We start from the raw sequence: 24,130 nt of genomic DNA, 5'->3' as shown, positions 1-24,130 counted from the left end.
AGATCCCCTGGAGAAGGGAATGGCTGGCCACTCCAGTATTCTTGCCTGCAGAATCCCCTAGACAGAGGAGCCTGGAGGGTTACAGAGAACTGAGCAATTAACACTTTCATATTTAGACAAATGAAGCAGGGTAGGTATTGATGGCTTTTAGCATGTAAAGTAATTTGGATAGCATTCTGTCTTAAAACTCTGGAGGAAAAACGGAAGGACAGGAGACCAACTGGAAGGAGACTACAGTTTCTTAGAAAAAACACATATAAATGATCTAAAACTATAAAAATATATAAATAATTATGTAAACTGTTGGTCACTTTCATTATATCTAAACTGCTATTATCGTACACAATCAGAGTATACAGATTCCTACACTGGAGCTTAATGAAACATATAAAGGGAAAAGTATTTGCCATTACATGATCACATTTTACAGAGAATCGAAATCAAATTCTAGATGTGTCCCATAACTCCAACAAAATCTAATTAGATGTCACCAGAAATGCCAAGGACTCATCAATTACAATCTCAATCTCAGGGAAAAGAAATTCTGGCATAGGGTGAGAGGGTGATATGGGATAGAGGTCTACAAACTCCTGTCTATAAATAGCCAAACGAAATATTTCTGTTTGCAGGTTAATTTTTTCTCTAGCACATAAACAATTCTGCAAAGGAGTCAGTGTGATTTTCTTTCATTAACACTTCATTTACAAAAGAAGTTGCCATGTCAAACCAGCCCATAGTCATCGTTTCTGCTGAATACTAAAACAGTAACTTCTTTGTTCAGTAACATGGACATTACATACTGACATTACAATGCAAGGGCTATAGATGGATATAATAATTATACCCTCTAATAGTTCTTTTACTTCAAACATATTCCCCAACTATCTAAGAACACATTTCATGTCTCAGTAATAAAAGTATTTTGGTACAGAAGTGTTATATGCATTTAAAAAAATAAAAAGCTGTAATACTTACTGTAACACTGGTAACTCTGAAGTAATCATTGCTGCAAAGATCTGTCCACAAGGCAGCAAAAGAATCAAGTGCTGTACAACTCAAAATTTTCAAAATAACCTCAAAGGTAATCCTGTTAATTAAAAAAGAAAGAAAGAAATTATTTTTCCAGTTTACTGATGTAGAGTTGACAAACTCTAAGACAGTTACAGCAAGATAATTTGATATATGTACACACAGTGAAGGGCTTCCCTCAATGAGTTAATTAATACATCCATCATCTCACATATTTTCTCTTTGTTTGCCCCAAACATTTAATAAATTCTACTCTCTTAGCAAATTTCAATTATATAAGAAAGTGTTATCAACTACAGTCACTTTATTATACATTAGTTCTTCAGGCCCTATTCATTTAGAACAAAGTTTGTGCCCTTTCACCAATCGCTCCCTATTTCTACCACTTTACCCTTGGCAACTACTTTTTCCACTACTTTTTCCATGAGCCTTCCCGCTCTATAGATATCACATATAAGTGATTTCATGTGATATTTGCCTTTCTCTGTGGTGATAATTTCATTAGTATAATGGCCTCCAGGTTAATCCAAGTTGTCTAATGATCAGTTTTGTTACTTTTTTGAAGACTGAGTAATATTCCACTGTGTGTACACAGAGACAACAAGGTTTTCTCTATTTGTTAAGTCCATGGACACATAAAGCTGTTTCCATATTTTGGTTATGGTAAACAATGCTGCTGTAGTTCAGTTCAGTTGCTCAGTCATGTTCACCTCTTTGCAACCCCATGAACCACAGCACGCCAGGCCTCCCTGTTCATCACAAACTCCCAGAGTCCACCCAAACCCATGTCCATTGAGTCAGTGATGCCATCCAGCCATCTCATCCTCTGTTGTCCCATGCCATCCAGCCATCTCATCCTCTGTTGTCCCCTTCTCCTCCTGCCCCCAATCCCTCCCAGCATCAGGGTCTTTTCCAATGAGTCAGCTCTTCGCATCAAGTGGCCAAAGTATTGGAGTATCAGCTTTAACAACAGTCCTTCCAATGAACACCCAGGACTGTTCAAAAGCATCAATTCTTCGGTGCTCAGCTTTCTTTATAGTCCAACTCTCACATCCACACATGACCACTGGAAAAACCATAGCCTTGACTAGATGGACCTTTGTGGGCAAAGTAGTGTCTCTGCTTTTTAACACGCACAGCCGAGAGGAGCTATCCCACGTCCGAGGTCAGGGGCAGGGGCCGAGAGGAGCTACCCTACATCCAAGGTAAGGAGCAGCAGATGCGCTTTGCTGGAGCAGCCATGAAGAGATTCCCCACATCCAAGGTAAGAGAAACCCAAGTAAGATGGTAGGCACTGAGAGAGGGCATCAGAGGGCAGACATACTGAGACCAGAATCACAGACAACCAGCCAATCTGATCACATGGACCACAGCCTTGTCTAACTCAATGAAACTAAGCCATGTGGTGTGGGGCCACCCAAGACAGACAGGTCATGGTGAAGAGGTCTGACAGAATGTGGTCCACTGGAGAAGGGAATGGAAAACCACTTCAGTATTCTTGCCTTGAGAATCCCAAGAACAGTACAAAAAGGCAAAAAGATAGGACACTGAAAGATGAACTCCCCAGGTCGGTAGGTGCCCAATATGATACTGGAGATAAGTACAGAAATAACTCCAGAAAGAATAAAGGGATAGAGCCAAAGCAAAAACAACACCCAGCTGTGGATGGGACTGGGGATAGAAGCAAGGTTTGATGCTGTAAAGAGCAGTATTGCATAGGAATTTGGAATGTTAGGTCCATGAATCAAGGCAAATTGAAATGCTGCTGTAAGTGTGGGATAAACACATCTGTGTTTGGGATAATGATTTCATTTATTGTGGATATATAGTGAGAAGTGGGATGGCTATATAATATTATATATAATATATAATACAATAGTCTTATTTTTAATTATTTGTTTTCTAAAGATTATGCCAAATTACATTTCCACCAACAGTGAACAAGGCTTCTGTTCTGTCTGTATCCTCAACCAGAATATCTCTCTTAGCTTTTTGAGCAAAGACATCCTCACACAGATGTGAAGGGATACATCATTATGGCTCTGATTTTCATTTCCCTGAAGATTAGTGATATTGAGTATCTGTTCATGTAAATTTTGGTTATCTGTGTATATTCTTCAGAAAAATGTCTATTTAGGTCCTCTGAAAACTACTTTAGAAAAAAATGAGTATGCCAGAATACACAGACTACAATCAATAGTACTACCAACTACCAGTACTACCAATAATCACACTCCTTTGTATTTACCCAAATAAACTAAAAATTTATGTCTACATAAAGGCCAGCACAAAGGTATTTACAACAGTTTTATTCAAAACTGCCAAAACAGAAGAAAGGTGTAATTTAAGAGGTGAATGAACAAATAAACTGTGGTACACAGAAAACACTGAATATTACTTAACACGTAAAAGTAATGAGCTATCTAACCAGGAAAGGACATGGAGGAAGCTCAAATACCTATTACTAACTAAAAGAAGCCAGTGTGAAACAGCTACACCCTATATGATTTGAATGACATGGCATTCTGGAAAAGGTAAAACTATGAGGACAGTAATAATATCAGGGATGGCCAAACATTATTGGATAGGGAAGATGAACAAGTAAGACCAAAAGATTTTTAGGGCACAGAATCTATTTTGTATGATACTAGAATCATGGGTACATCGAAACTGAACATTTAAAACAAAACCCATAGAATATATAACACAAAGAGGGAACCCTAATGTAAACAACAAACACTGGGTGATAATGACATCTCAACGTAGGTTCATTGATTGTAACAGATGGATCACTGTGATGTGGGATGTTAATAGCGGAAGAGGTTATCTGTATATGTGAACAAGAGTTATGGGGGATCTCTCTAACTTCTATTCAATTCTGCTGTGAACCTAAAACTTATCTTAAAACTAAAATTTATTAAACAAAAAAAAAAGTAGCAGAGTGAGACAAAACAGGGCATCCAAGACAGGCCATGACACAATACCTAACAGAATAACACATAACTAGAATTCAGAAGGAGAGAGAAACATCAAGGCAAGAACAAACATTTGAAGAGGTAGCAAAGAGCTTTCCAAAAGTAATTTGAGAATTTAAAACACAGAAGAAAGATCAGAGAATTCCCACGAATATTCTAAAATATAAATATTGGTAAATATGAAAAAAATTTGAAAGGAAACAAAAGAAACATAATTCCTCACAGAGAAAAAACAAAAAATTATGATCAGACTTCTTGGTAGAAACTATCTATGTAAGCTGGTTAAATAGGTCCATTCTAAAAGAAATCAATCCTGAATATTCATTGGAAGGACTGACGCTGAAGCTGAAGCTCCAATTCTTTGGCCACCTGATGCAAAGCCAACTCACTGGAAAAGACCCTGATGCTGAGAAAGAGAGAAGGCAGGAGAAGGGGATAACAGAGGATGATGGTTGGATGGCATCACTGACTCAATAGACATGAGTCTGAGCAAACTCCAGGAGATGGTGAAGGACAGGGAAGCCTGGAGTGTTGGGGTGATGGGATCAGTCACTCAGTTGTATCTGACTCGTTACGACCCCATGGACTGCAGCATGCCAGGTTTCCCTGTCCATCACCAACTCCAACAACGTAAGCTGAAAGACAGTGAAGTGGAAAAAATCATGAAAATTGAATTATCATTACCAATCTTTCAAGAACAAAAGAAAGAAATGATGTCATGGAAAATGGAGGACTAGGAAACCTCAAAAATTAAGCCCTTCCAGTAAAGGAACTTTGGTTGTTTTTTAGTTATTAAATGAAGTCCAGATTTTTGGGGAACCCATGAACTATAGTCCACCCAGTTCCTCTGTCCATGGGATTTCCCAAGCAAGAATACTGGAGTGGCTTGCCACTTTCTTCTCCAGGGGAATTTTCCTGACCCAGGGATCAAACCCACATCTTCTATGTTGGCAGGTGGATTCTTTACCACTGAACCACCAGGGAAGCCAGAAACAACTCTTAGTTTGGCCAAAAAACAACAAAGCTCATCTCTTATGAACATCTGGAACCTAATAAAAGTTTATGATAAAGAGAGGGGTGCCTAAAAGACGTCTATTATACTTGATAAGAGAGCACAGTAGTATTTGTGCTTACTCATATGCCAACTCCATAGCCCACAAGGACAACAGACCAACTTACTGGTGTGGCTTGCTAGTGCCCAAGAGAACACCATGGACCTCTTCTCTAAAACTGTAGCAGAGTGTTTGGAAGAGCTTCCTTTTTCTTTTTTTGGAGAAACTATTATCTTTCAAAAGCATTTAAACACACAGTGATACAAGTAGCTGTCTGGGGCAAGAGAGTGGATTGCATAAGCATTAAACAATCTAAAAAGCCTTAAATTAAAAAAGGGGGAGGAGAAAGCTATTTGGGGAATAAGTACTTTAAAGAGGTATCACGTATGCAAGGAAATGGAGAGTACTACATGAATGCCCAGGGCTAGATGGATTCTTAGAGAAGAACTAAGGAGTACAGGCTTTCATTTCTAGGTGATCTTTGCTCTCCATGCAAGCACAAAGTGAATACTAAGACAAAGCTGTAGGCAGCCTGCCTAATTTTTGAAGAAGTACCTCAGCTAACAGACAATCTGCCCAAAAAAATCCAGAAATTACTTGTTTCCATTAGCAAAAGAAACCTGGAAGATCACCACTGAACAAGACAACAAAATTTTAGGACCCACACATGACAAACAATACAATCCTTGCAAAAACAGGTTAGCAAAGCAAATTCTAAGAGATGACTGTAGCCCTCGAAAAGACAACAGTAAACCATGAGGAGAGAAGACCCCAGTGTCCAATTTTACAACACTGGACATACTGAAAGTGTCCAGTTTTTCATAACATCAAAAATTCAAAAGGCATACAAAAAACATGAAATGATGGCCCATTACCAGAAAAAAAAAATTCACAGAAATCATCTCCATCTAAGCTCAGATATTGAACTGAGACTTCCAGAAGTAGATACACAAAGACAGACAAGAAAGAATATCTGAAGATACATGGCAAAAACTTAACCTATTTTAAATACATAAATCTACACAATTAGTAAGATAAATGAACTCCAGGAAGAAGAAATTCAAAAGAGAGTCACACAGAGATATAGAGTATAAACTATTAATAGTAGTTACCAGTGGGGAAGGGTGAAGGGTGGTAATATAGGGATGGGGGAGTGAGGGAAACAAACTACTGGGTGTAAGATACGTTTAAACATGTATTAAAAAACATGAGGAATATTGCTAACATTTTATAATAACTGTAAATAGAAAGTAATCTTTTTAAAGTCACACAGATACAAACCCTAGTTGGCTCTTGAACAAGATTAGGGGAACTGACTTCCTGCACATTCAAAAACTTCATATATAACTTCACAGTTGGCTGGCCATATCCATGATTCTGTATCAGTGCTCAACCAACCAGATTGTGAAGTACTTTAGTATTTACTGAAAAATATCTGTTTAACTAAGAGTGAACAAGTGCAGTTCAAACCTACTTGATTCAGAAGTCAATTGTACAGTCACACTGTAAGAGCCAGATTAATGAAAGAATCTTAAACAAAGAACAAAAACAAACGAGCTGACCACATACAAGTAATCCACAGAAACCACAATAAGACTAACATTCAATTTCTCATTAAATATAGAAGCCAGAAAGCATTAGAATGACATATCTAAAATGCTAAAAGAAAACTGTCAAAACAAGAATTCTATACCCAGCAAACTATCACTCAAGGATGACAGAGAAATTAAGACATTCCTAGAAAAATAAAAACTGAAGAAGCTTGTTGCTAGACCTGCAATGCCTTACAAGAAATAATAAAGGAAGTCCCTTATGCAGAAATGAAAGAACAATAAACAGTAACTTGAAGTCACACACAAACAAACAGAAAACACTGGAAAAATGAACTAAAAGGCAAATACAGAAGCCAACATCATTTATTTTTGGTTTGTAATTCCCATGTTTGTTTCCTTTATGATTTAAAAGAAAAATAATAAAATAGTATTTATATATCTATGTTAATACACAAAGTAGATACAGTTGACTTTCTAATTGAAGTATGATTGATTTACAATACCATGTTTGTTTCTGGTATACAGCAAAGTGACTCAATTATACCATTTTACCAGATTATTTTCCGTAATAGGTAAGATATTACAGCTTTGTAGTAGAGTCTGAATTTTGAAAGAGCTATGCTTTGTTCTTTTTCCTCAGGATTGCTTCAGCAATTCTGGGTCTTCTGCAGTTCCACATACATTTTAGGACAACTTTTTCTAGTTTTATGAAAACTGCCATGGATATTTTGATACAAGTTGCATTAAATCTGTAGACTGCTTTGTCCAAAATGTATGGACATTTTAACAATATAAATTCTTCCAAGATTACGGAAGATCTAATTTTTTGAATGAAAAGATATAACAATAATATAAGTGAGGGATGGGGACAGAAGCAAGATTTTACAAGTTATTATAGGTATACCTCATTTTATTGCACTTTGAAGATACTGCTTTTTTTTTTTTTTAACTAATTTAAGGTTTTGTGGAAACCCTGAGAGTCTATCACTGCTATTCTTCCAATAGCAGTTGCTATGTCTATTGAGTCACATTTTTGTAATTCTAACAATACTTCAAACTTTTGATTATTATCATCATGTGTTATGGTGATCTGTGATCACCAAGGTCACTTTCATAATTGTTTTCAGGTGCTGTGAATGACACCCACATAAGCCAAATAACATAGTCAACGAATATTGTCTATATTATGACTGCTCCACTGAACAGCCGTTCCTCTCTCTCTCTCTCCCTCTCTGTGGACCTATTCCTTGATATGTAATAATACTGAAATTAGGCCAATTAATAAACCTACAAGAGCCACTATGTGTTCAACTCAAAAGGAAGAATTGTGTGTCTCTCACTTTCAATCAAAACCTAGTTGTATTAAGCTTAATGAAGAAGGAATGTTGAAAGCTCAGAGTGATCAAAAGCAAGGTCTCTTGCACAAAGCAGTCAATCAAACTGTGAATTCAAAGAAAAGGTTCTTGAAGAAAATTAAAAATGTTATCCTAGAAAACACAAGATTGATAAGGAAACAAAACAGCCTACTGGTGATACAAAGTCTTAGTGATCTCAATAAAAGATCACATCAGTTACAACTTTCTCTTAAGCCAAGACTAATTCAAAAAACGTCCTAACTCTCTTAATTCTATAAAGGCTAAGAGAATTGAAGAAGCTGCAATAAAAAAAGTCTGAAGCTAGCAGAGGTTGGTACATGACACTTAAGGAAAGAAGCTGTCTCCTTAACATAAAAGTGCAAGGTAAAGCAGCAAATGCTGATGCAGAAGTTGCACCAAATTAACTAGAAGATCTAGTTAAAACAATTAAGGTATTTACAATAAACTGGATTTCAAAGTCAAACTCCCTGGGGGTTTTCAGTCCCTTTGCCAGATCCTCAGGTGCAGAAATCTGTTGTGGGGCCTAGAACATTCGCAACAGTGCAAGAACTACTTTGGTATAATTGTTCTCCAGTTTCTGGCTCACCTGCTCTGTGGCTCTGTAGTGGGGATAATGGCTCCAAGAGGACTTATAAGCCACTTGCCACACCTCCCAGAATTATCCCAGCAGATGGCCACTTCTGACACATGCCTCCGCAAAAGACATTCAAACACAGAAAGGCAAGTCTGGCTCAGCCTCTTGTGGAAATCACAGCCCCTTTCCCTGGGGCACACTGGGTTTTGTTTGCACCCTCCGAGAGTCTCTGGATGGCGTGAGGTTTGATTTTAAATGTGACTGCACCCTCCTACCATCTTGTTGTGACATCCTTTGCCCTTGTACATGGGGTATCTTTTCTGGGGAGTCCAACATTCTCCTGTCGATGGTTGTTCAGCAGCTAATAAACAGAGTGCCTGAAGAACTATGGATGGAGGCTCGGATGTTCTACAGGAGGTAGTGATCAAAACCATCCCCAAGAAAAAGAAATGCAAAAAGGCAAAATGGTTGTCTGAGGAGGCCTTACAAATAGCTGAAAAGAGAAACAAAAAGCAAAGGAGAAAAGGAAAGATATATCCATCAGAATACAGGGTTCCAAAGAACAGCAACGAAACATAAGAAAGCCTTCCTAAGTGATCAATGCAAAGAAATACAGGAAAACAATATAGGAAAGACTAAAGATCTCTTCAAGAAAATTAGAGATACCAAGGGAATATTTCATGCAAAGACAGGCACAATAAAGGAAAGAAACAGTACAGATGTAACAGACACAGAAGATATTAAGAAGATGGTGGCAAGAATACACAGAAGAACTATACAAAAAAAAAAGTTCTTAATGATCCAGATAACCACAATGGTGTGATTGATCACTCACCTGCAGCCCGACATTCTGCAGTGTGAAGTCAACTGGGCCTTAGGAAGCATTACTATGAAAAAAAAGCTAGTGAAGCTGATAGAACTCAAGAAGAGCTACTGCAAATCCTAAAAGATTATGCTGTCAAAGTGCTGGACTTAATGTCCCAGCAAATCTGGAAAACTAAGCAGTGGCCACAGGACTTAAAAAGGACAGTTTTCATTCCAAACCCAAAAGAAGGCAATGCAAAAGAATGTTCAAACTACCAAACAACTGCATTCTTCTCACATGCTAGCAAATTAATGCTCAAAATCCTTCAAACTAGGCTTCAACAGTATTCGAACCAAGAGCTCCCAGATGTATAAGCAGGATTTAGAAAAGGCAGAGAAACCAGAGATCGAATCGCAAACATCCACTGCATCATAGAAAAAGCAAGAGATTTCCAGAAAAAACATCTGCTCGTGCTTCACTGACTACACCAAAGCCTTTGACTGTGTGGATCACAACAAATTGTGGAAAATTCTGAAAGAGATGGGAATACCAGACTACCTGCCTCCTGAGAAATCTGTATGCAGGTCAATATATAGAACAACGGACTGGTTCCAAATTGGGAAAGGAGTATGTCAAGGTTGTCTACTGTCACCCTGCTTATTTAACTTAATGCGAAGTACATTATGCGAAATGCCAGGCTGGATGATGCACAAGCTGGAATCAAGATTGCCAGGAGAAATATCAATAAACTCAGATATGCAGATGACACTACCCTTATAGCACAGAGCAAAGAGGAACTAAAGAGCCTCTTGATGAGGGTGAAAGGGAAGAGTGATAAAACTGACTTAAAATTCAACATTCAAAAAACAAAGATCATGGCATCTGGTCCTGTCACTTCATTGCAAATAGATGGGGAAACAATGGAAACAGTGACAGGCTTTACTTTCCTGGGCTCCAAAATTACTACAGACCGTGACTGCAGCCATGAAATTAAAAGAGGCTTGCTCCTTGGAAGAAAAGCTATGACAAACCTAGACAATATATCAAAAAGCCGAGACATCACTCTGTCGACATAGGCACATCTAGCCAAATCTACAGTTTTTCCAGTAGTCATGTATGGATATGAAAGCTAGACCATAAAGAAGGCTGTGCACCAAAGAATTGATACTTTTGAAGTGTGGTGCTAGAGAAGACTCTTGAGAGTCCCTTGAACAGCAAGGAGATCCAACCAGTCAATCCTAAGGGAAATCGAATCTGAATATTCACTAGGACTGATGCTGAAGCTGATGCTCCAGTACTTTGGTCACCTTACGGGAAGAGCAGACTCATTGAAAAAGACCCTGATGCTGGGAAATATTGAAGGCAGGAGGAGAAGGGGACGACAGAGGATGAGATGGTTGGAATTCAATGGACATCAGTTTGAGCAAACTCCGGGAGATGGTGAAGGACAGGGAACCCTGGTGTACTGCAGTCCATGGGATTGCAAAGACTCGGCCATGACTGAGTGACTGAACAAGAAAACTAAACAAAAGTTTCTCAGTGTAGACAAAATATTACTACACCAGAAGAAGATGCCATTGAGAACTTTCACAGGTATAAGGAGAAGTCAGTGCCTGGCTTCAAAGTTTCAAAAAAAACAAGCACACTTTCCTGACAGGGTCTAATGCAACTAGTGACTTTAAATTGAAGCCAGTGTTCATTTACTATTCCAAAAATCACAGGGCCCTTAAGAATTACACTATTATCTATTCTGCCTGTGCTATAGAAATGGAAAAACAAAGCCTGGTTGACAGTACATCAAGTTTGGAACACTGTTTAGTAAGTGCTTTAAGCCTACTCTTGAGATCTACTGCTCAGAGAAAAGAAAAGATTCATATATTACTTACTGCTCATTGACAATGCACCTGATCACCGAAGAGTTCTGCTAAAGATGCACAGTGAGACATATGCCATTTTCACATCTCCTGACACAGAATCCATCCTGCAGCCCACAAGGAGTTATTTCACTTTTCAAGTTTTATTAGTTAAGAAATACCTATAATAAGATTGTAGCTGCCATAGACAGTGATTTCTCTGATGAACCTGGATGAAGTCAGATGAAAACCAGGAAAAGATTCATTCATTCAAAATGGTACTTACTAGACACCATTAGTGATGTTCATGATTCATGGAAAAGGTCAAAATATCAACAAGAGTTTGCAAACAGTTGTTTTCAACACTCAGAGATGACTTTGAGGGATTCAAGTCTTTAGTGTGGGAAAGAACTGCTGGTATAGTGAGTGAAATAGCAATGAACTCAAATTAGAAGTGGAGTCTGAATATGTGACTGCATTGCTACAAATCTCATGATATACACTAACAAAGGAGATGCTTCTTATGTATGAGCAAACAAAGTACTTTCTTGAGATGAAAACTGTAACTGCTGAAGATGCTGAGCAGATGCTGAAATGACAATAAAGAGTTTAGAATATTATGAAAACCTAAATGATAAAGCAGTGGCAAGTTTGGTAGGGCTCACTCCAATTTTTTAAAAAAGTTCTATTGTGGGTAAAATACTATCAAACAGCACTGCATGCTATAGAGAAATCATTCATGAATGGAAGAGTCCACCAATGTGGCAAACTTCACTGTTGCCTTATTTTAAGAAACTGCCACCGTCACTCTATCCTTTGGAAATAACCACCCTAATCATTCAGCAGCAATCAACACTGAGGCATGACCCTCTTTCAGCAAAAAGACTACAAATAGCTGAAGGCTCAGATGATGGCTAGCATGCCTTCACAATAAAGTGTTTTTATATATGTAAATAAAGGTATGTACATCATTTAAGACATAGTAACACTGAATACTTAACAAGCTATAGTTTAGACCAAACATAACTGGAAAACTGAAAAACTCAAGTGACTCACGTAACTTTATTGTGCTATTTGCTTTACTGTGGTGCTCTAGAATCAAACCCGCAATATATTTGAAGTATACCCAAATGTATAAATAAAAAGTCAAATTACTACCGTTTCGAACTAAATTGATATAAACATAACATATCGTGATCACCAGTGTAATTGAAAGTGAAATTTTTTAAAATGAAAAAGGTGCACTAGAAGATCAAACACAAAGGAAGGCAGTGATGGAGAAATTAAGCAACAAAGGTCACTGCAGTAGTGTTTACAATAGCCAAAACACTGCTGTTCAGTTGCTAAGTTGTGTCCAACTTTGTGACCCCATGGACTGCAGCATGCGTGGCTTCCCTGTCCTCCACTATCTCCAGGAGTTTGCTCAAACTCATGTCCACTGAGTCGACGATGCCACGAAACATCTCATTCTCTGTAGCCCCTCCTTCTCCTTCTGTCCTCAATCTTTCCCAGCATCAGGGTCTTTTCCATGAGTTGGCTCTTTGCATCACGTGGCCAAAGTATTGGAACAACAGCTTCAGCATTAGTCCTTTCGATGCATATTTGGGTTTGATTTCCTATAGGATAGATTGGTTTGAACTCCTTGCTGCCCAAAAGACTCTCAAGAGTCTTTTATAGTGCCATAATTCTAAACCATCAATTCTTCAGCATTCAGCCTTCCTTATGGTCCAACTTTCACATCAATACATGACTACTGGAAAAACCACAGCTTTGACCATACAGGCCTTTGTCAGCAAAGTGATGTCTCTGCTTTTCAATATGCTGTCTAGGTTTTTGTTTTTTTTTTTTTGGCGGGGGGGAGGGGCCCCTCCAAAATCACTGCAGATGGCAAATGCAGCCATGAATTAAAAGATGCTTGCTCCTTGGAAAATAAGTTATGACCAACCTAGACAGCATATTAAAAAGCAGAGAAATTACTTTGCCAACAAAGGTCCGTCTAGTCAAAGCTATGGTTTTTCCAACAGTCATGTATGTTTGCAAGAGTTAGACTATAAAGAAAGCTGAGTGCCGAAGAGTTAATGATTTTGAACTGTGGTGTTGGAGAAGACTCTTGAGAGTCATTTGGACTGCAAGGAGATCCAACCAGTCCATCCTGAAAGAAATCAGTCCTGAATATTCATTGGAAGGACTGGTGCTGAGGCTGAAACTCTAATACTTTGGCCACCTGATGTGAAGAACTGACTCACTGGAAAAGACCCTGATGCTGGGAACGATTGAAGGCAGGAGGAGAAGGGGACAACAGAGGATGAGATGGTTGGATGGCATCACTAACTCAATGGACATGAGTTTGAGTAAATTCTGGGAGTTGGTGATGGACAGGGTGGCCTGGCATGCTGCAGTCCATGGGGTTGCAAATAGGTGGACACGACTGAGCAACTGAACTGAACTGGAAAAACCACAGCTTTGTCAGCAAAGTGGTATCTCTGCTTTTTAATACACTGTCTAGATAATTTGTCATAGCTTTCTTTATAAGGAGTAAGAACTTTTTAATTTCGTGGCTGCAGTTACTGTCCACAGTGATTTTGGAGCCCAGTGGAAAATGTACTGTTTCCACTTTTTTCTCCACCTATTTGCAATGAAGTGATGGGACCAGATGTCGTGATCTTAGTCTTTTGCATGCTGAGTTTTAAGCCAGGTTTTTCACTCTCTTTTTTCACCCTCATCAAAAGGCCCTTTAGTTCTTCTCTGCTTTCTGCCATTAGAATAGTAGCATCTGCATATCTAAGATTGTTGGTATTTTTCCTGGCAATGTTGATTCTGGCTTGTGATTCCTCTAGCCCTGAATTTCACATGATTACTCTGCATGTAAGTTAAAAAAGCAGGGTGACAACATACAGCCTTGAGGTACTCCCTGACCCATTTTGAACCAGTCAATACATAGAGGCAACTGAAATGTCCACTGGCTGAGGAATGGATAAAGAAAATGTAGTGTGTGTATGTATATATATACACACACACACCATATATATATATATATATATATAATATATATATATTTATATATAAAATATATATACACACAATGTAGTATTACTAAGCCATTAAAAAAAACAAAATAACACCATTTGCAACAACATGGATGGACCTACAAAGTGTCATACTGAGTGAACGAAGTCACAAAGAAATATTATATAACATCCCTTATATATGGAATCTAAAAAGAAATGATACAAATGAACTAACTTACAAAACAGATACTCACAGACTTAGACAACAAATTTCTCATTGCCAGGGTGGAGATGGGAGAAAGGGATAATTACGGAGTTTGGGATGGACATGTACACACTGCTATATTTAAAATGCATAACCAACAAGGACCTACTGTATAGCACATGGAACTCTACTTAATGTTATGTGCCAGCTTGGATGGGAGGAGGGTTTGGGGGAGAATGGAAACATGTATATGTATGGCTAAGTCCCTTTGCTGTTCACCTGAAAATATCACACTATTGTTTGTTAATCAACTACAGCCCAACAAAAAGTTAAAGAAAAATGAAGATATAAGACAAGCAGGAAAGAAAAACAAAGCAAAGTGTCAAAAGTCTTTACTTATCAAGCATGCATGCTCAGTCACTCAGTCATGTCGGACTCTTTGCAACCCCATGGACGACTGTAGCCATAGTTGGTGACATCAATACACCACTTTTAAAATAAAAAAACCAAGATCGAGACATAAGATTAAAAAGGAAATAGAGGACTTGAACAACAGACACCATAAATCAAACAGACCTAACAGACGTGTAAGGAACACTCCACCCAAAAGCAGAATACACCTTTTCTCAAGTTCACATACAACATTCTACAGCATAGCTGATTAAGCCACAACAAAGTCCCAGCAAATTTTAAAAGCTTGAAATCATACAAACTGTATTCTTAGAACAGAAAGAAAAGGAAGTAGAAATCAGTAACAGAAGAGAAACTGGAAAATCTGCAAATATGTGGAAACTAAACAGCATACTCTTAAATTACTGAGTTAAAGAAGAAATGACAAATTAGAATACTATGAGACTAGTGAAAACAAAGACACTGTATGTCAAAATTTATGAGACCCACCAAAAGCAGTGCTCAGAGGGAAATATAACTGTAAACGCCCACGTTTAAAAAAAAGTGCATCAATTCAGTAAGCTAACTTTCTACCTTCAGTTCAGTTCAGTTGCTCAGTCGTGTCCGACTCTTTGCAACCCCATGAATCGCAGCACACCAAGCCTCCTTGTTCATCACCAACTCCCAGAGTTTACTCAAACCCACGTCCATCGAGTCGGTGATGCCATCCAGCCATCTCATCTTCTGTCGTCCCCTTCTCCTACTGCCCCCAATCCCTTCCAGAATCAGGGTCTTTTCCAATGAGTCTACCTTAATGAGGAGCAAATTAAACCTATGTGTGTGCTATGTCGCTGCAGTCATGTCTGACTCTTTGTGACCCAATGGACTGTAGTCCGCCAGGCTCCTCTGTCCATGAGATTTTACAGGCAAGAATACTGGAGTGGGTTGCCATGCCCCGCTCCAGAGGATCTTCCTGACTCAGGCACCAACCTGCATCTCTCATGCCACCTGCACCGACTGGCAGGTTCTAGCGCCACCTGGGAAGCCCAAATTAAACCTAAAGGCAGCAAAAGTTATGAAATAATAAAAATAACAAGAAATAAACAAGAGTAGAGAAATAATAGAATTTATAAGGCTAAAATTTGACTTTTTTTTAACGTATTGACATTACTGACAAACTTTCAAATTCAGTAAGTAAAAAAGAGAGAAGATGCAAATAACCACACTGGTCAATTAAAGCAGGAAGATAAGCAGGTTCCCGCAGCAAGCCACTGCTGATCCACGCCTTCAGCCTCTCCAACACCTGCAGTTCCCTCACCAGGGACCAAACCCATGGCCCTGGCAGTGGGAATGTGGGACTCTAACCACTGGATCACCAGAGAATTCCCTCTAATGGAACACTTTCATATCAAGTATTTCAAATTAATGAAGCTCTAACTTCATGAAAGTGTGTGCATTATCAAAGTTGTCATCATGCAGCCAGCGTGTAGAACCCTAAATGGAACTTAGGGTTCAACTGAACTGAATTCAGCCAGGAATTCAACCTACATGAAGACTCAACATCAGGACCTCTACCTGTCATTGAGCCTACAGGAGCCCCACCCTGCCATCCTGGTCTAAGCCCCATGCCACCTGGCTCCTAAGCCCTGTGTGAAGAGATACGAGCTCCTGCCACAGTTACATGGCCTTTGTTCAGACAACTGAAGCAAACAAGCACATAGTACAACATCTGAGGGACAGGACACGCTGATATGATGCTCATTCTCTGTCTGCCTCTGAGGAAAAGTTGGGACCAGTAAGACCCAACTCTGGATAGGCCACTGATGCTGGAGACTGTGGCTTGGAGGTTTTGAATACTCCTAGGGGTTCTGCTCCTGAGGGCTGAGGGGATCAGGTCTCCATTTAGGGAATACCAGCAACATTCAGGAAAGTTGTGCACTGGGGTTTTTCAAACTTTGGTGTGTATCAGAATTATCTGAAAGTCTTGTTGGAATACAACTGCTGGATCCCATCCCCAGGGTCTGATTCAGTAGGTATGGGGTATAGCTCAAGAATCTACATTTCTTTTTTTTTTTTTTAGCAACGCCATGTAGTTTGCCGCATCTGTTCCCTGACCAGGGATTGAACCCGTGCCTTCGTAGTAAGAACACAGAGTCCTAACCACTGGACTTCCAGGGAATTTCCAAGAATTCGCATTTCTAACTGTGCCCAGGTGATACTGACATTGCTGGTGGGGAACCATACTTTGAGAATTACTTCTATACAGCCTGCAAGTGTTTCCTAACAGGATCTGATTAAAGGAATTTTAAATTTATATATTTATTTATAAATTTCCACCTTTCCTTTCTTAAATTTCTAGAATTAAAAACCTTACAGAAATAAAAAAGATTATAAGATAATAGGGGAAAATTGTACGCCAATAAACTGTACAATTTATATTAAATGGCTCAAGGAAAAGTAAAAAATTAGAACAAACCTGTATAATCAAAGAGAATCAGCTATCAAAACCTCCCAACAAAAAAGTCCAGAATCAGATGGTCACACTAGTGAATTCTACAAGCAATTTAAAGAAATAACACTGATCATTCTCAAAGTCTTCCTAGAAATATACGAGGAAGATTTCCTAATTCAATATATGAAGCCAGCATTTCTTCTATATAAAAGACAAAGACAGCACCCCCCCATACAAAATAAAACCTACAGAACAATTTCTCCTATAAATATAAATGCAAAAATTTTCAAATAGCAAACATACAACTACATATTAAACATAATATATACCATGGGCAAGGTAGGTTTACCCAAGAATGCCAAAGTTGTTCAACATTAGAAAATCAATGTAATAAGATCCATTATTAAAAAGTAAAAAAAGAACCACAAAATCATCTCAAATTAAGACAAAAAGCATTTGACAAAATCTCAAGGGACACTGAAGAGCCAAAACATTCCTTCACGATAAAAAACATTAAAAAACCTAGGAAATTGAATGGAACTTTCTTAAATGGCATTTACGAAAAACACGTAACTAAGTTCATACTCTGTTGAACGACTAAAATAAAAGCTATCCCCCCTAAAATCAAGCAGTCAACAATGTCCATATTTACGATGGTCTTCAACAAATTAGTGTATGTTGAAGCAGAACAACTACGCAAGAAAGAGACATATATCACATCCAAGTAGGAAAAGAAGTGAAACTATCTTTATTCAGAGATGACATAATCCTTTATATATAGAAAATCTTAAAGAATCAACAACAGCCAAATACTAGTTGAATATGCCATCAGTGACTCAATCGACATGAGTTTGAGCAACCTCCTGGAGACAGTGAATGATAGGGAAGCCTGGTGGGCTGCAGCCCATGGGGTTGCAAAGAGTTGGACACAACTGAGCGACAGAACAAGTTGGAAAAAACTTGTAGGTGGAAGATAACATACAAAAATGAATTGTTTCTTTCTTAGAACTAATAAGTTTAACAATGTTAGAAGATAAAAGAAATCAACCACAAAACACTGTTTTTGTACAGTGACCATTAAAAAAAATGAAAGGGAAGAAAATTACATTTACAGTTGCATTATGAAACATTTTAAAGAGAAATTTAACCAAGGTAAAAGATTTGTTCACAGATGGGACGATAATATTATAAGGATGTCACTGAGTATTCAAAACAATCTACAGATTCAATACTGTAATTATCAAAATTTTAATTCTTTTATACAGAAAATCTCATCCAAAATTCTTACGGAACCTCATGGAAAGGACTTTTAAAAGCCAAAATGATCTTGGAAAGAGAGACCAAAGTTGGAAGTCTCACACTTCTAGAGTTCAAAACTCACCACAAAGTGACAGTAATCAAAACACTGTGATACAACTATATAGACAAACATACAAACCAAAAGAAAAGTGCTTCCAGAAATAAATCCTCACATATTTGGTCAAATGGATTCTGGCAAGCAAACCAAGATCATGCAAATAAGGGAAACACTGTCTTTTCAAAAAAATGGTGCTGGGAAAAATAGATATTCACATACAGAAAAAGAAAAAAAAAAGAAACTGAACCCTGGTCTTACATCATACACAAAAATCAACTGAAAATGGATCAAACATCTAAGTGTAAAAATTATAAAACTCCTTAAAGAAAAACTAGTGCAAAGGTATCATGACAGTAGATTTGGAAATGATTTCTTGGCTGTGACACCAAAGGCACAGGCAACAAAAGAAAAAATAAGATAGATTTCATCAAAATAAAAAAACTTTTCTGCATCAAAGGACTTTATCAACAGAGTCAGAAGGCAACCAAGGGATAGTAAAAAAAAATTTGCAAATCATTTATCTGATAAGAATCCAGTATCCAGAATACAAAGATGACCCTTGAACAACACAGAGCTTACAAGGTTCAACCACCCACACAGTTGAAAAATCACATATAACTTCACAGATGGCCCTCTACATCCACAGTTATGCAGATACAGATTCAACCAACTGTAGACTGTGTTTAGTATTACAGGATGCATTTATTGAAAAAATTTTATGTTTAAGTGGATTCACATAATTCAAATTCATGCTGTTCAGGCACTGTAATTTCTTACCATCCAATAAGACCAAAAAAAAAAAAAAACCAATTAAGAAGAAACTGTCAGAACTTCTCTGGAGGTTCAGTGGTTGGCAGTCCACCTGCCAATGCAGGGGACCTAGGTTCATCCCCTGGCCCTGGAAGATCCCACATGCCTTGGAGCAACTAGGCCTCTGCACCGCGATTACTGAGTCTGTGCTCTAGAGCCTGTGAGCTGCAACTACTACACCCGCGAATCTGAAGCCCATGCTCCACAACAAGACAAGCCAGGATAATGAGAAGCCCACGCACCACAACAGAGAGGAGCTTCAGCTCACCACAACTAGAGAAAGCTGCCTGCAGCAACAAAGACCCACCGTGACCAAAAATAAATAATATATATATTTTTTAAATGGTCAAAGGACTCAAACAGACACGTCTCCGAAGAAGATATATAATTGGCCAATAAGCACATCAAGAGTTGAGGCTCAACTTGTTAGAGAAATGCACATCAAAACCACAATGCATGTAAATCCATGGCTGATTCATGTCAATATATGACAAAAACCACTACAATATTGTAAAGTAATTAGCCTCCAACTAATAAAAATAAATGAAAGAAAAAAAAAACCACAATGCAGTAACATTTTGCAGTTTCGAGGACGGCTATAATCACAAAATGGAATATAACAAATATGAGAAAGTCTCTGTCATCTCCAGTTAGGTAATGAGTTCTTACATGGTGACACCAAAAGTATCATTCATAAAAAGAAACAAAAAAGAGATTAACTTAATCTTTTTTCTCTATAAAAGACATTTGAGAGATTTTTAAAAGTCATACACTAAAAGAAAAAACTTTCAAATCATGTAATTGAAAAAGAACTTACAGGAAGAAAATTTTCAAACCTCAAATGTGACAGAAAACAGCTCCTTTTTTTCCCCCCACAGGTGAAGGATTTGAACAGAAACTTCAACAAAGAAGATAAAAGGGTGACATATATGCCACTGGAGGAGGCTCTTTACCACTGTTTTGTTGTTTTAGTCTCTTAAGTTGTATCAACTCTTTTGTGATCCCATGGCCTTTAGCCCGCCGGGCTCCTCTGTTCATGGGATTTACCAGGCAAGAATACAGGAGTGGGTTGCCATTTCCTTCTCCAGGTGATCTTCCCATTAGGGAAATGGAAACTAGAATTGAAATGAGATACTACTACATACATATTAGCATGACTAAAATTAAAAAGACCATTTCAAGTGTTGGTAAGAAGTCAGAACAACTGGAAAACTCACACATAGCTGGAAGGAATGCAAAAATAGCACAATCCCTCTGAAAACAGTTCAGTAACCAGACACTATTAATATATGACTAAGCAGCTAAATGGCTGGATGGCATCACGGAATTGATGGACATGAGTTTGAGTGAACTCTGGGAGTTGGTGATGGACAGGAAGGCCTGGCGTGCTGCGATTCATGGGGTTGCAAAGAGTCAGACACGACTGAGCAACTGAACTGAACTGAACTGAAGCAGCTAAAGTTGAACAGTTCTACGAAGACGTACAAGACCTTTCAGAACGAACACCCAAAAAAGATGTCCATTTCATTATACTGGAATGTTATGCAAAATCAGGAAGTCAAGAAACACCTGGAGTAACAGGCAAATTCGGCCTTGGGGAGTAAAGAATGAAGCAGGACAAAGGCTAATAGAGTTTTGCCAAATTTTGCTAATAGAGTTTTACACACTGGTCATAGCAAACACCCTCTTCCAACAGCATAAGAGAAGATTCTACACATGAACATCACCAGATGCTCGACACTAAAATCAGACTGATTATATTCTTTGCAGCCAAAGATGGAGAAGCTCTATACAGTCAGCAAAAACAAGACCGGGAGCTGACTGTGGCTCAGATCATAAACTCCTTATTGCCAAATTCAGACTTAAATTGAAGAAAGTGGGGAAAACCACTAGACCATTCAGGTATGACCTCAATCAAATCCATTATGATTATACAGAGGAAGTGAGAAATAGATTTAAGGGACTAGATCTGATAGACAGAGTGCCTGATGAACTATGGACGGAGGTTTGTGACATTGTACAGGAGACAGGAATCAAGACCATCCCAAAGAAAAAGAAATGAAAAAAAAAAGCAAAATGGCTGTCTGAGGAGGCCTTACAAAGAGCTGTGAAAAGAAGAGAAGCAAAAAGCAAAGGAGAAAAGAAAAGATACACCCAGTTGAATGCAGAGTTCCAAAGAATAGCAAGGAGAGATAAGAAAGTCCTTCTCAGTAATCAATGCAAAGAAATAGAATGGGGAAGACTAGAGATCTCTACAGAAAATTAGAGATACTAAGGAAACATTTCATGCAAAGATGGGCTCAATAAAGGACATAAATGGTAGGGACCTAACAGAAGCAGAAGATATTAAGAAGAGGTGGCAAGAATACACAGAATAACTGTACAAAAAAGATCTTCACAAGCCAGATAATCACAATGGTGTGATCACTCACCTAGAGCCAGACATCCTAGAATGTGAAGTCAAGTGGGCCTTAGGAAGCATCACCATGAACAAAGCTAGTGGAGGTGATGGAATTCCAGTTGAGCTCTTTCCAATCCTAAAAGATGATGCTGTGAAAGTGCTGCACTCAGTATGTCTGCAAATTTGGAAAACTCAGTAGTGGCCACAGGACTGGAAAAGGTCAGCTTTCATTCCAATCCCAAAGAAAGGCAATGTCAAAGAATGTGCAAACTACTGCACAACTGCACTCATCTCACATGCTAGTAAAGTGACGCTCAAAATTCTCCAAGCCAGGCTTCAGCAATACGTGAACCATGAAATTCCAGATGTTCAACCTGGATTTTGTAATATCCAAATTACAACTTGACTTTTAAATCCAACCAGGATCTTCTGCAGAAACTCATTTAATTCTCAAATAATATCTCAAATAACTGAGATAATCCTCAAAACAGAAAGGAACTAAAATGAGTAACTACAATATTTTGAAAAAGAAAAAAGTGAGAAGAAACAAAATGCATGATTCCTATAAGCATTCAAACTTACACAAGTTTAATAAGAAATACAAATATGGAATGCTTTACATGTTTATATGCAATTTACATTTTTTACTTGGAAAAAGCACTGTGGAAACTCTACACCATTTGTTAATACTTATGTGTCAGAAGTGTATTTAACCCATTCCTTGGGTTAAATTTAGCCTGTCTCTAGTTTCTGACTACTATAAACAATGCTGTCATGTAGTCTTCCTTAATCAGACAAACATTTTAATATATACTTTAAAGTTACATAAACACAGTATGGGGCTTCCCTGGTAGTTCAGCTATTAAAGAATCCGCATGCAATGTAGGAGACCTGCATTCAATCCCTGGGTGGGGAAGATCCCCTGGAGAACGTAATGGCAACCCATTTCAGTGTTCTTCTCTGGGAAATGCTGTGGACAGAGGAGCCTGGAGGGCTACAGTCCATGGGGTTGCAAGAGTCAGACACGACTGAGCAGCCAAGCATTAAACCTACTATAGTTTTAGTTTTACAGCAATACAACTTTAAAAGGCAGAACACTCAGCTTACCTTCCTGCACTTAATATTCTTGCTCAGAAAATAAAGCCCACTGCTAGGTTTTTTTTTTCCTTGGGGGCTTCCCAGGTGGCACTAGAAGTAAAGAACCCGCATGCCAATGCGGGAGACCTAAGAGATATGAGTTCAATCCTTGAGTCAGGAAAATCTCCTGGAGGAGGGCAAACGCAACCCACTCCAGTATTCTTGACTGGACAGAGCAGCCTGATAGGCTATGGTTCATTGAGCTGCAGAGTCAGACACAACTGAAGTGACTTAGCACATACGAACACCAGGTTTTGGGATCAAAAAACAAGAAGTCTAGTGATGGTTTCAGGACATCTGAAAAATTTTGAGGACCTCATTTTATGAGTACTTTACTTAAGTAAATAATCTGGTGCACTCTTATTCTCTATTCCCCATTTTAAATTAAGTCTCATTTTATTAAACACAACCAACTTTGTCTTAGAAACCTATACATTTGGCTCTCTACAGCTCTAAAAAAATTTCCCCTGATGGAGAAGGTACATAAAAATGATGTATACCAATTTTTCACTTACATTTTACCATCCCTTAATCTTACTGTTCTAATCATAGCTTTAAAACTCTTGTTTGCCAAGATGGCGGCCACCAAAGAAGAAGGCAGCTGCAGAAGATGTCAATGTCACTTTTGAAGATCAACAAAAGATAAACAAATTTGCACAGAATACAAGTAGAATCACAGAGCTGAAGGAGAAATAGAAGTAAAAAAGAAACAACTCCAAAATTTAGAAGATGCCTGTGAGGACATCATGCTTGCAGATGACAACTGCTTAATGATACCTTATCAGACTGGCAATGTTTTCATTAGTCACTCTCAAGAAGAAACACAAGAGATGTTAGAAGAAGCCAAAAAAAATTTGCAAGAAGAAATTGATGCCTTAGAGTCCAGAGAGGAATCAATTCAGTGGGTGTTAGCAGATTTGAAAGTTCAGTTCTGTTCAGTCGCTCAGTCATGTCCGACTCTTTGCGACTCCATGAACCTCAGCACGCCAGGCCTCCCTGTCCATCACCAACTCCCGGAGTCTACCCAAACCATGTCCATTGAGTCAGTGATGCCATCCAACCATCTCATCCTCTGTAAGTTACATACAAAATTTGAGAGTAACATAAGCCTTGAAGCTGATGAAAGTTAAACATTTTATAAAAATTTTTTAAA

The 24,130-nt window shown here is 38.3% G+C and overlaps 1 protein-coding gene and 1 pseudogene across 5 annotated transcripts in view; one reads left to right on the top strand and one right to left on the bottom strand.

The window, feature by feature from the left end:
* STAG1 (STAG1 cohesin complex component) overlaps window positions 1-24,130 on the bottom strand; it is a 505,242-nt gene that overhangs the window by 359,985 nt on the left and 121,127 nt on the right. For all 5 annotated transcript variants that reach the window (XM_070466701.1, XM_070466702.1, XM_070466703.1 and 2 more), the window contains one exon: window positions 976-1,087. In XM_070466701.1, coding sequence (XP_070322802.1) covers window positions 976-1,004 — 29 coding nt within the window. In that variant the 5' untranslated portion in view covers window positions 1,005-1,087. The remainder of the gene's footprint in view (window positions 1-975; window positions 1,088-24,130) is intronic.
* On the top strand, window positions 8,906-24,107 carry LOC110147841 (prefoldin subunit 4 pseudogene; annotated as a pseudogene).

The sequence above is a fragment of the Odocoileus virginianus genome, chromosome 4 (genome assembly GCF_023699985.2).
Source record: "Odocoileus virginianus isolate 20LAN1187 ecotype Illinois chromosome 4, Ovbor_1.2, whole genome shotgun sequence".
NCBI lineage: Eukaryota > Metazoa > Chordata > Mammalia > Artiodactyla > Cervidae > Odocoileus > Odocoileus virginianus.
This window is presented reverse-complemented; position numbering and strand designations above follow the sequence as displayed.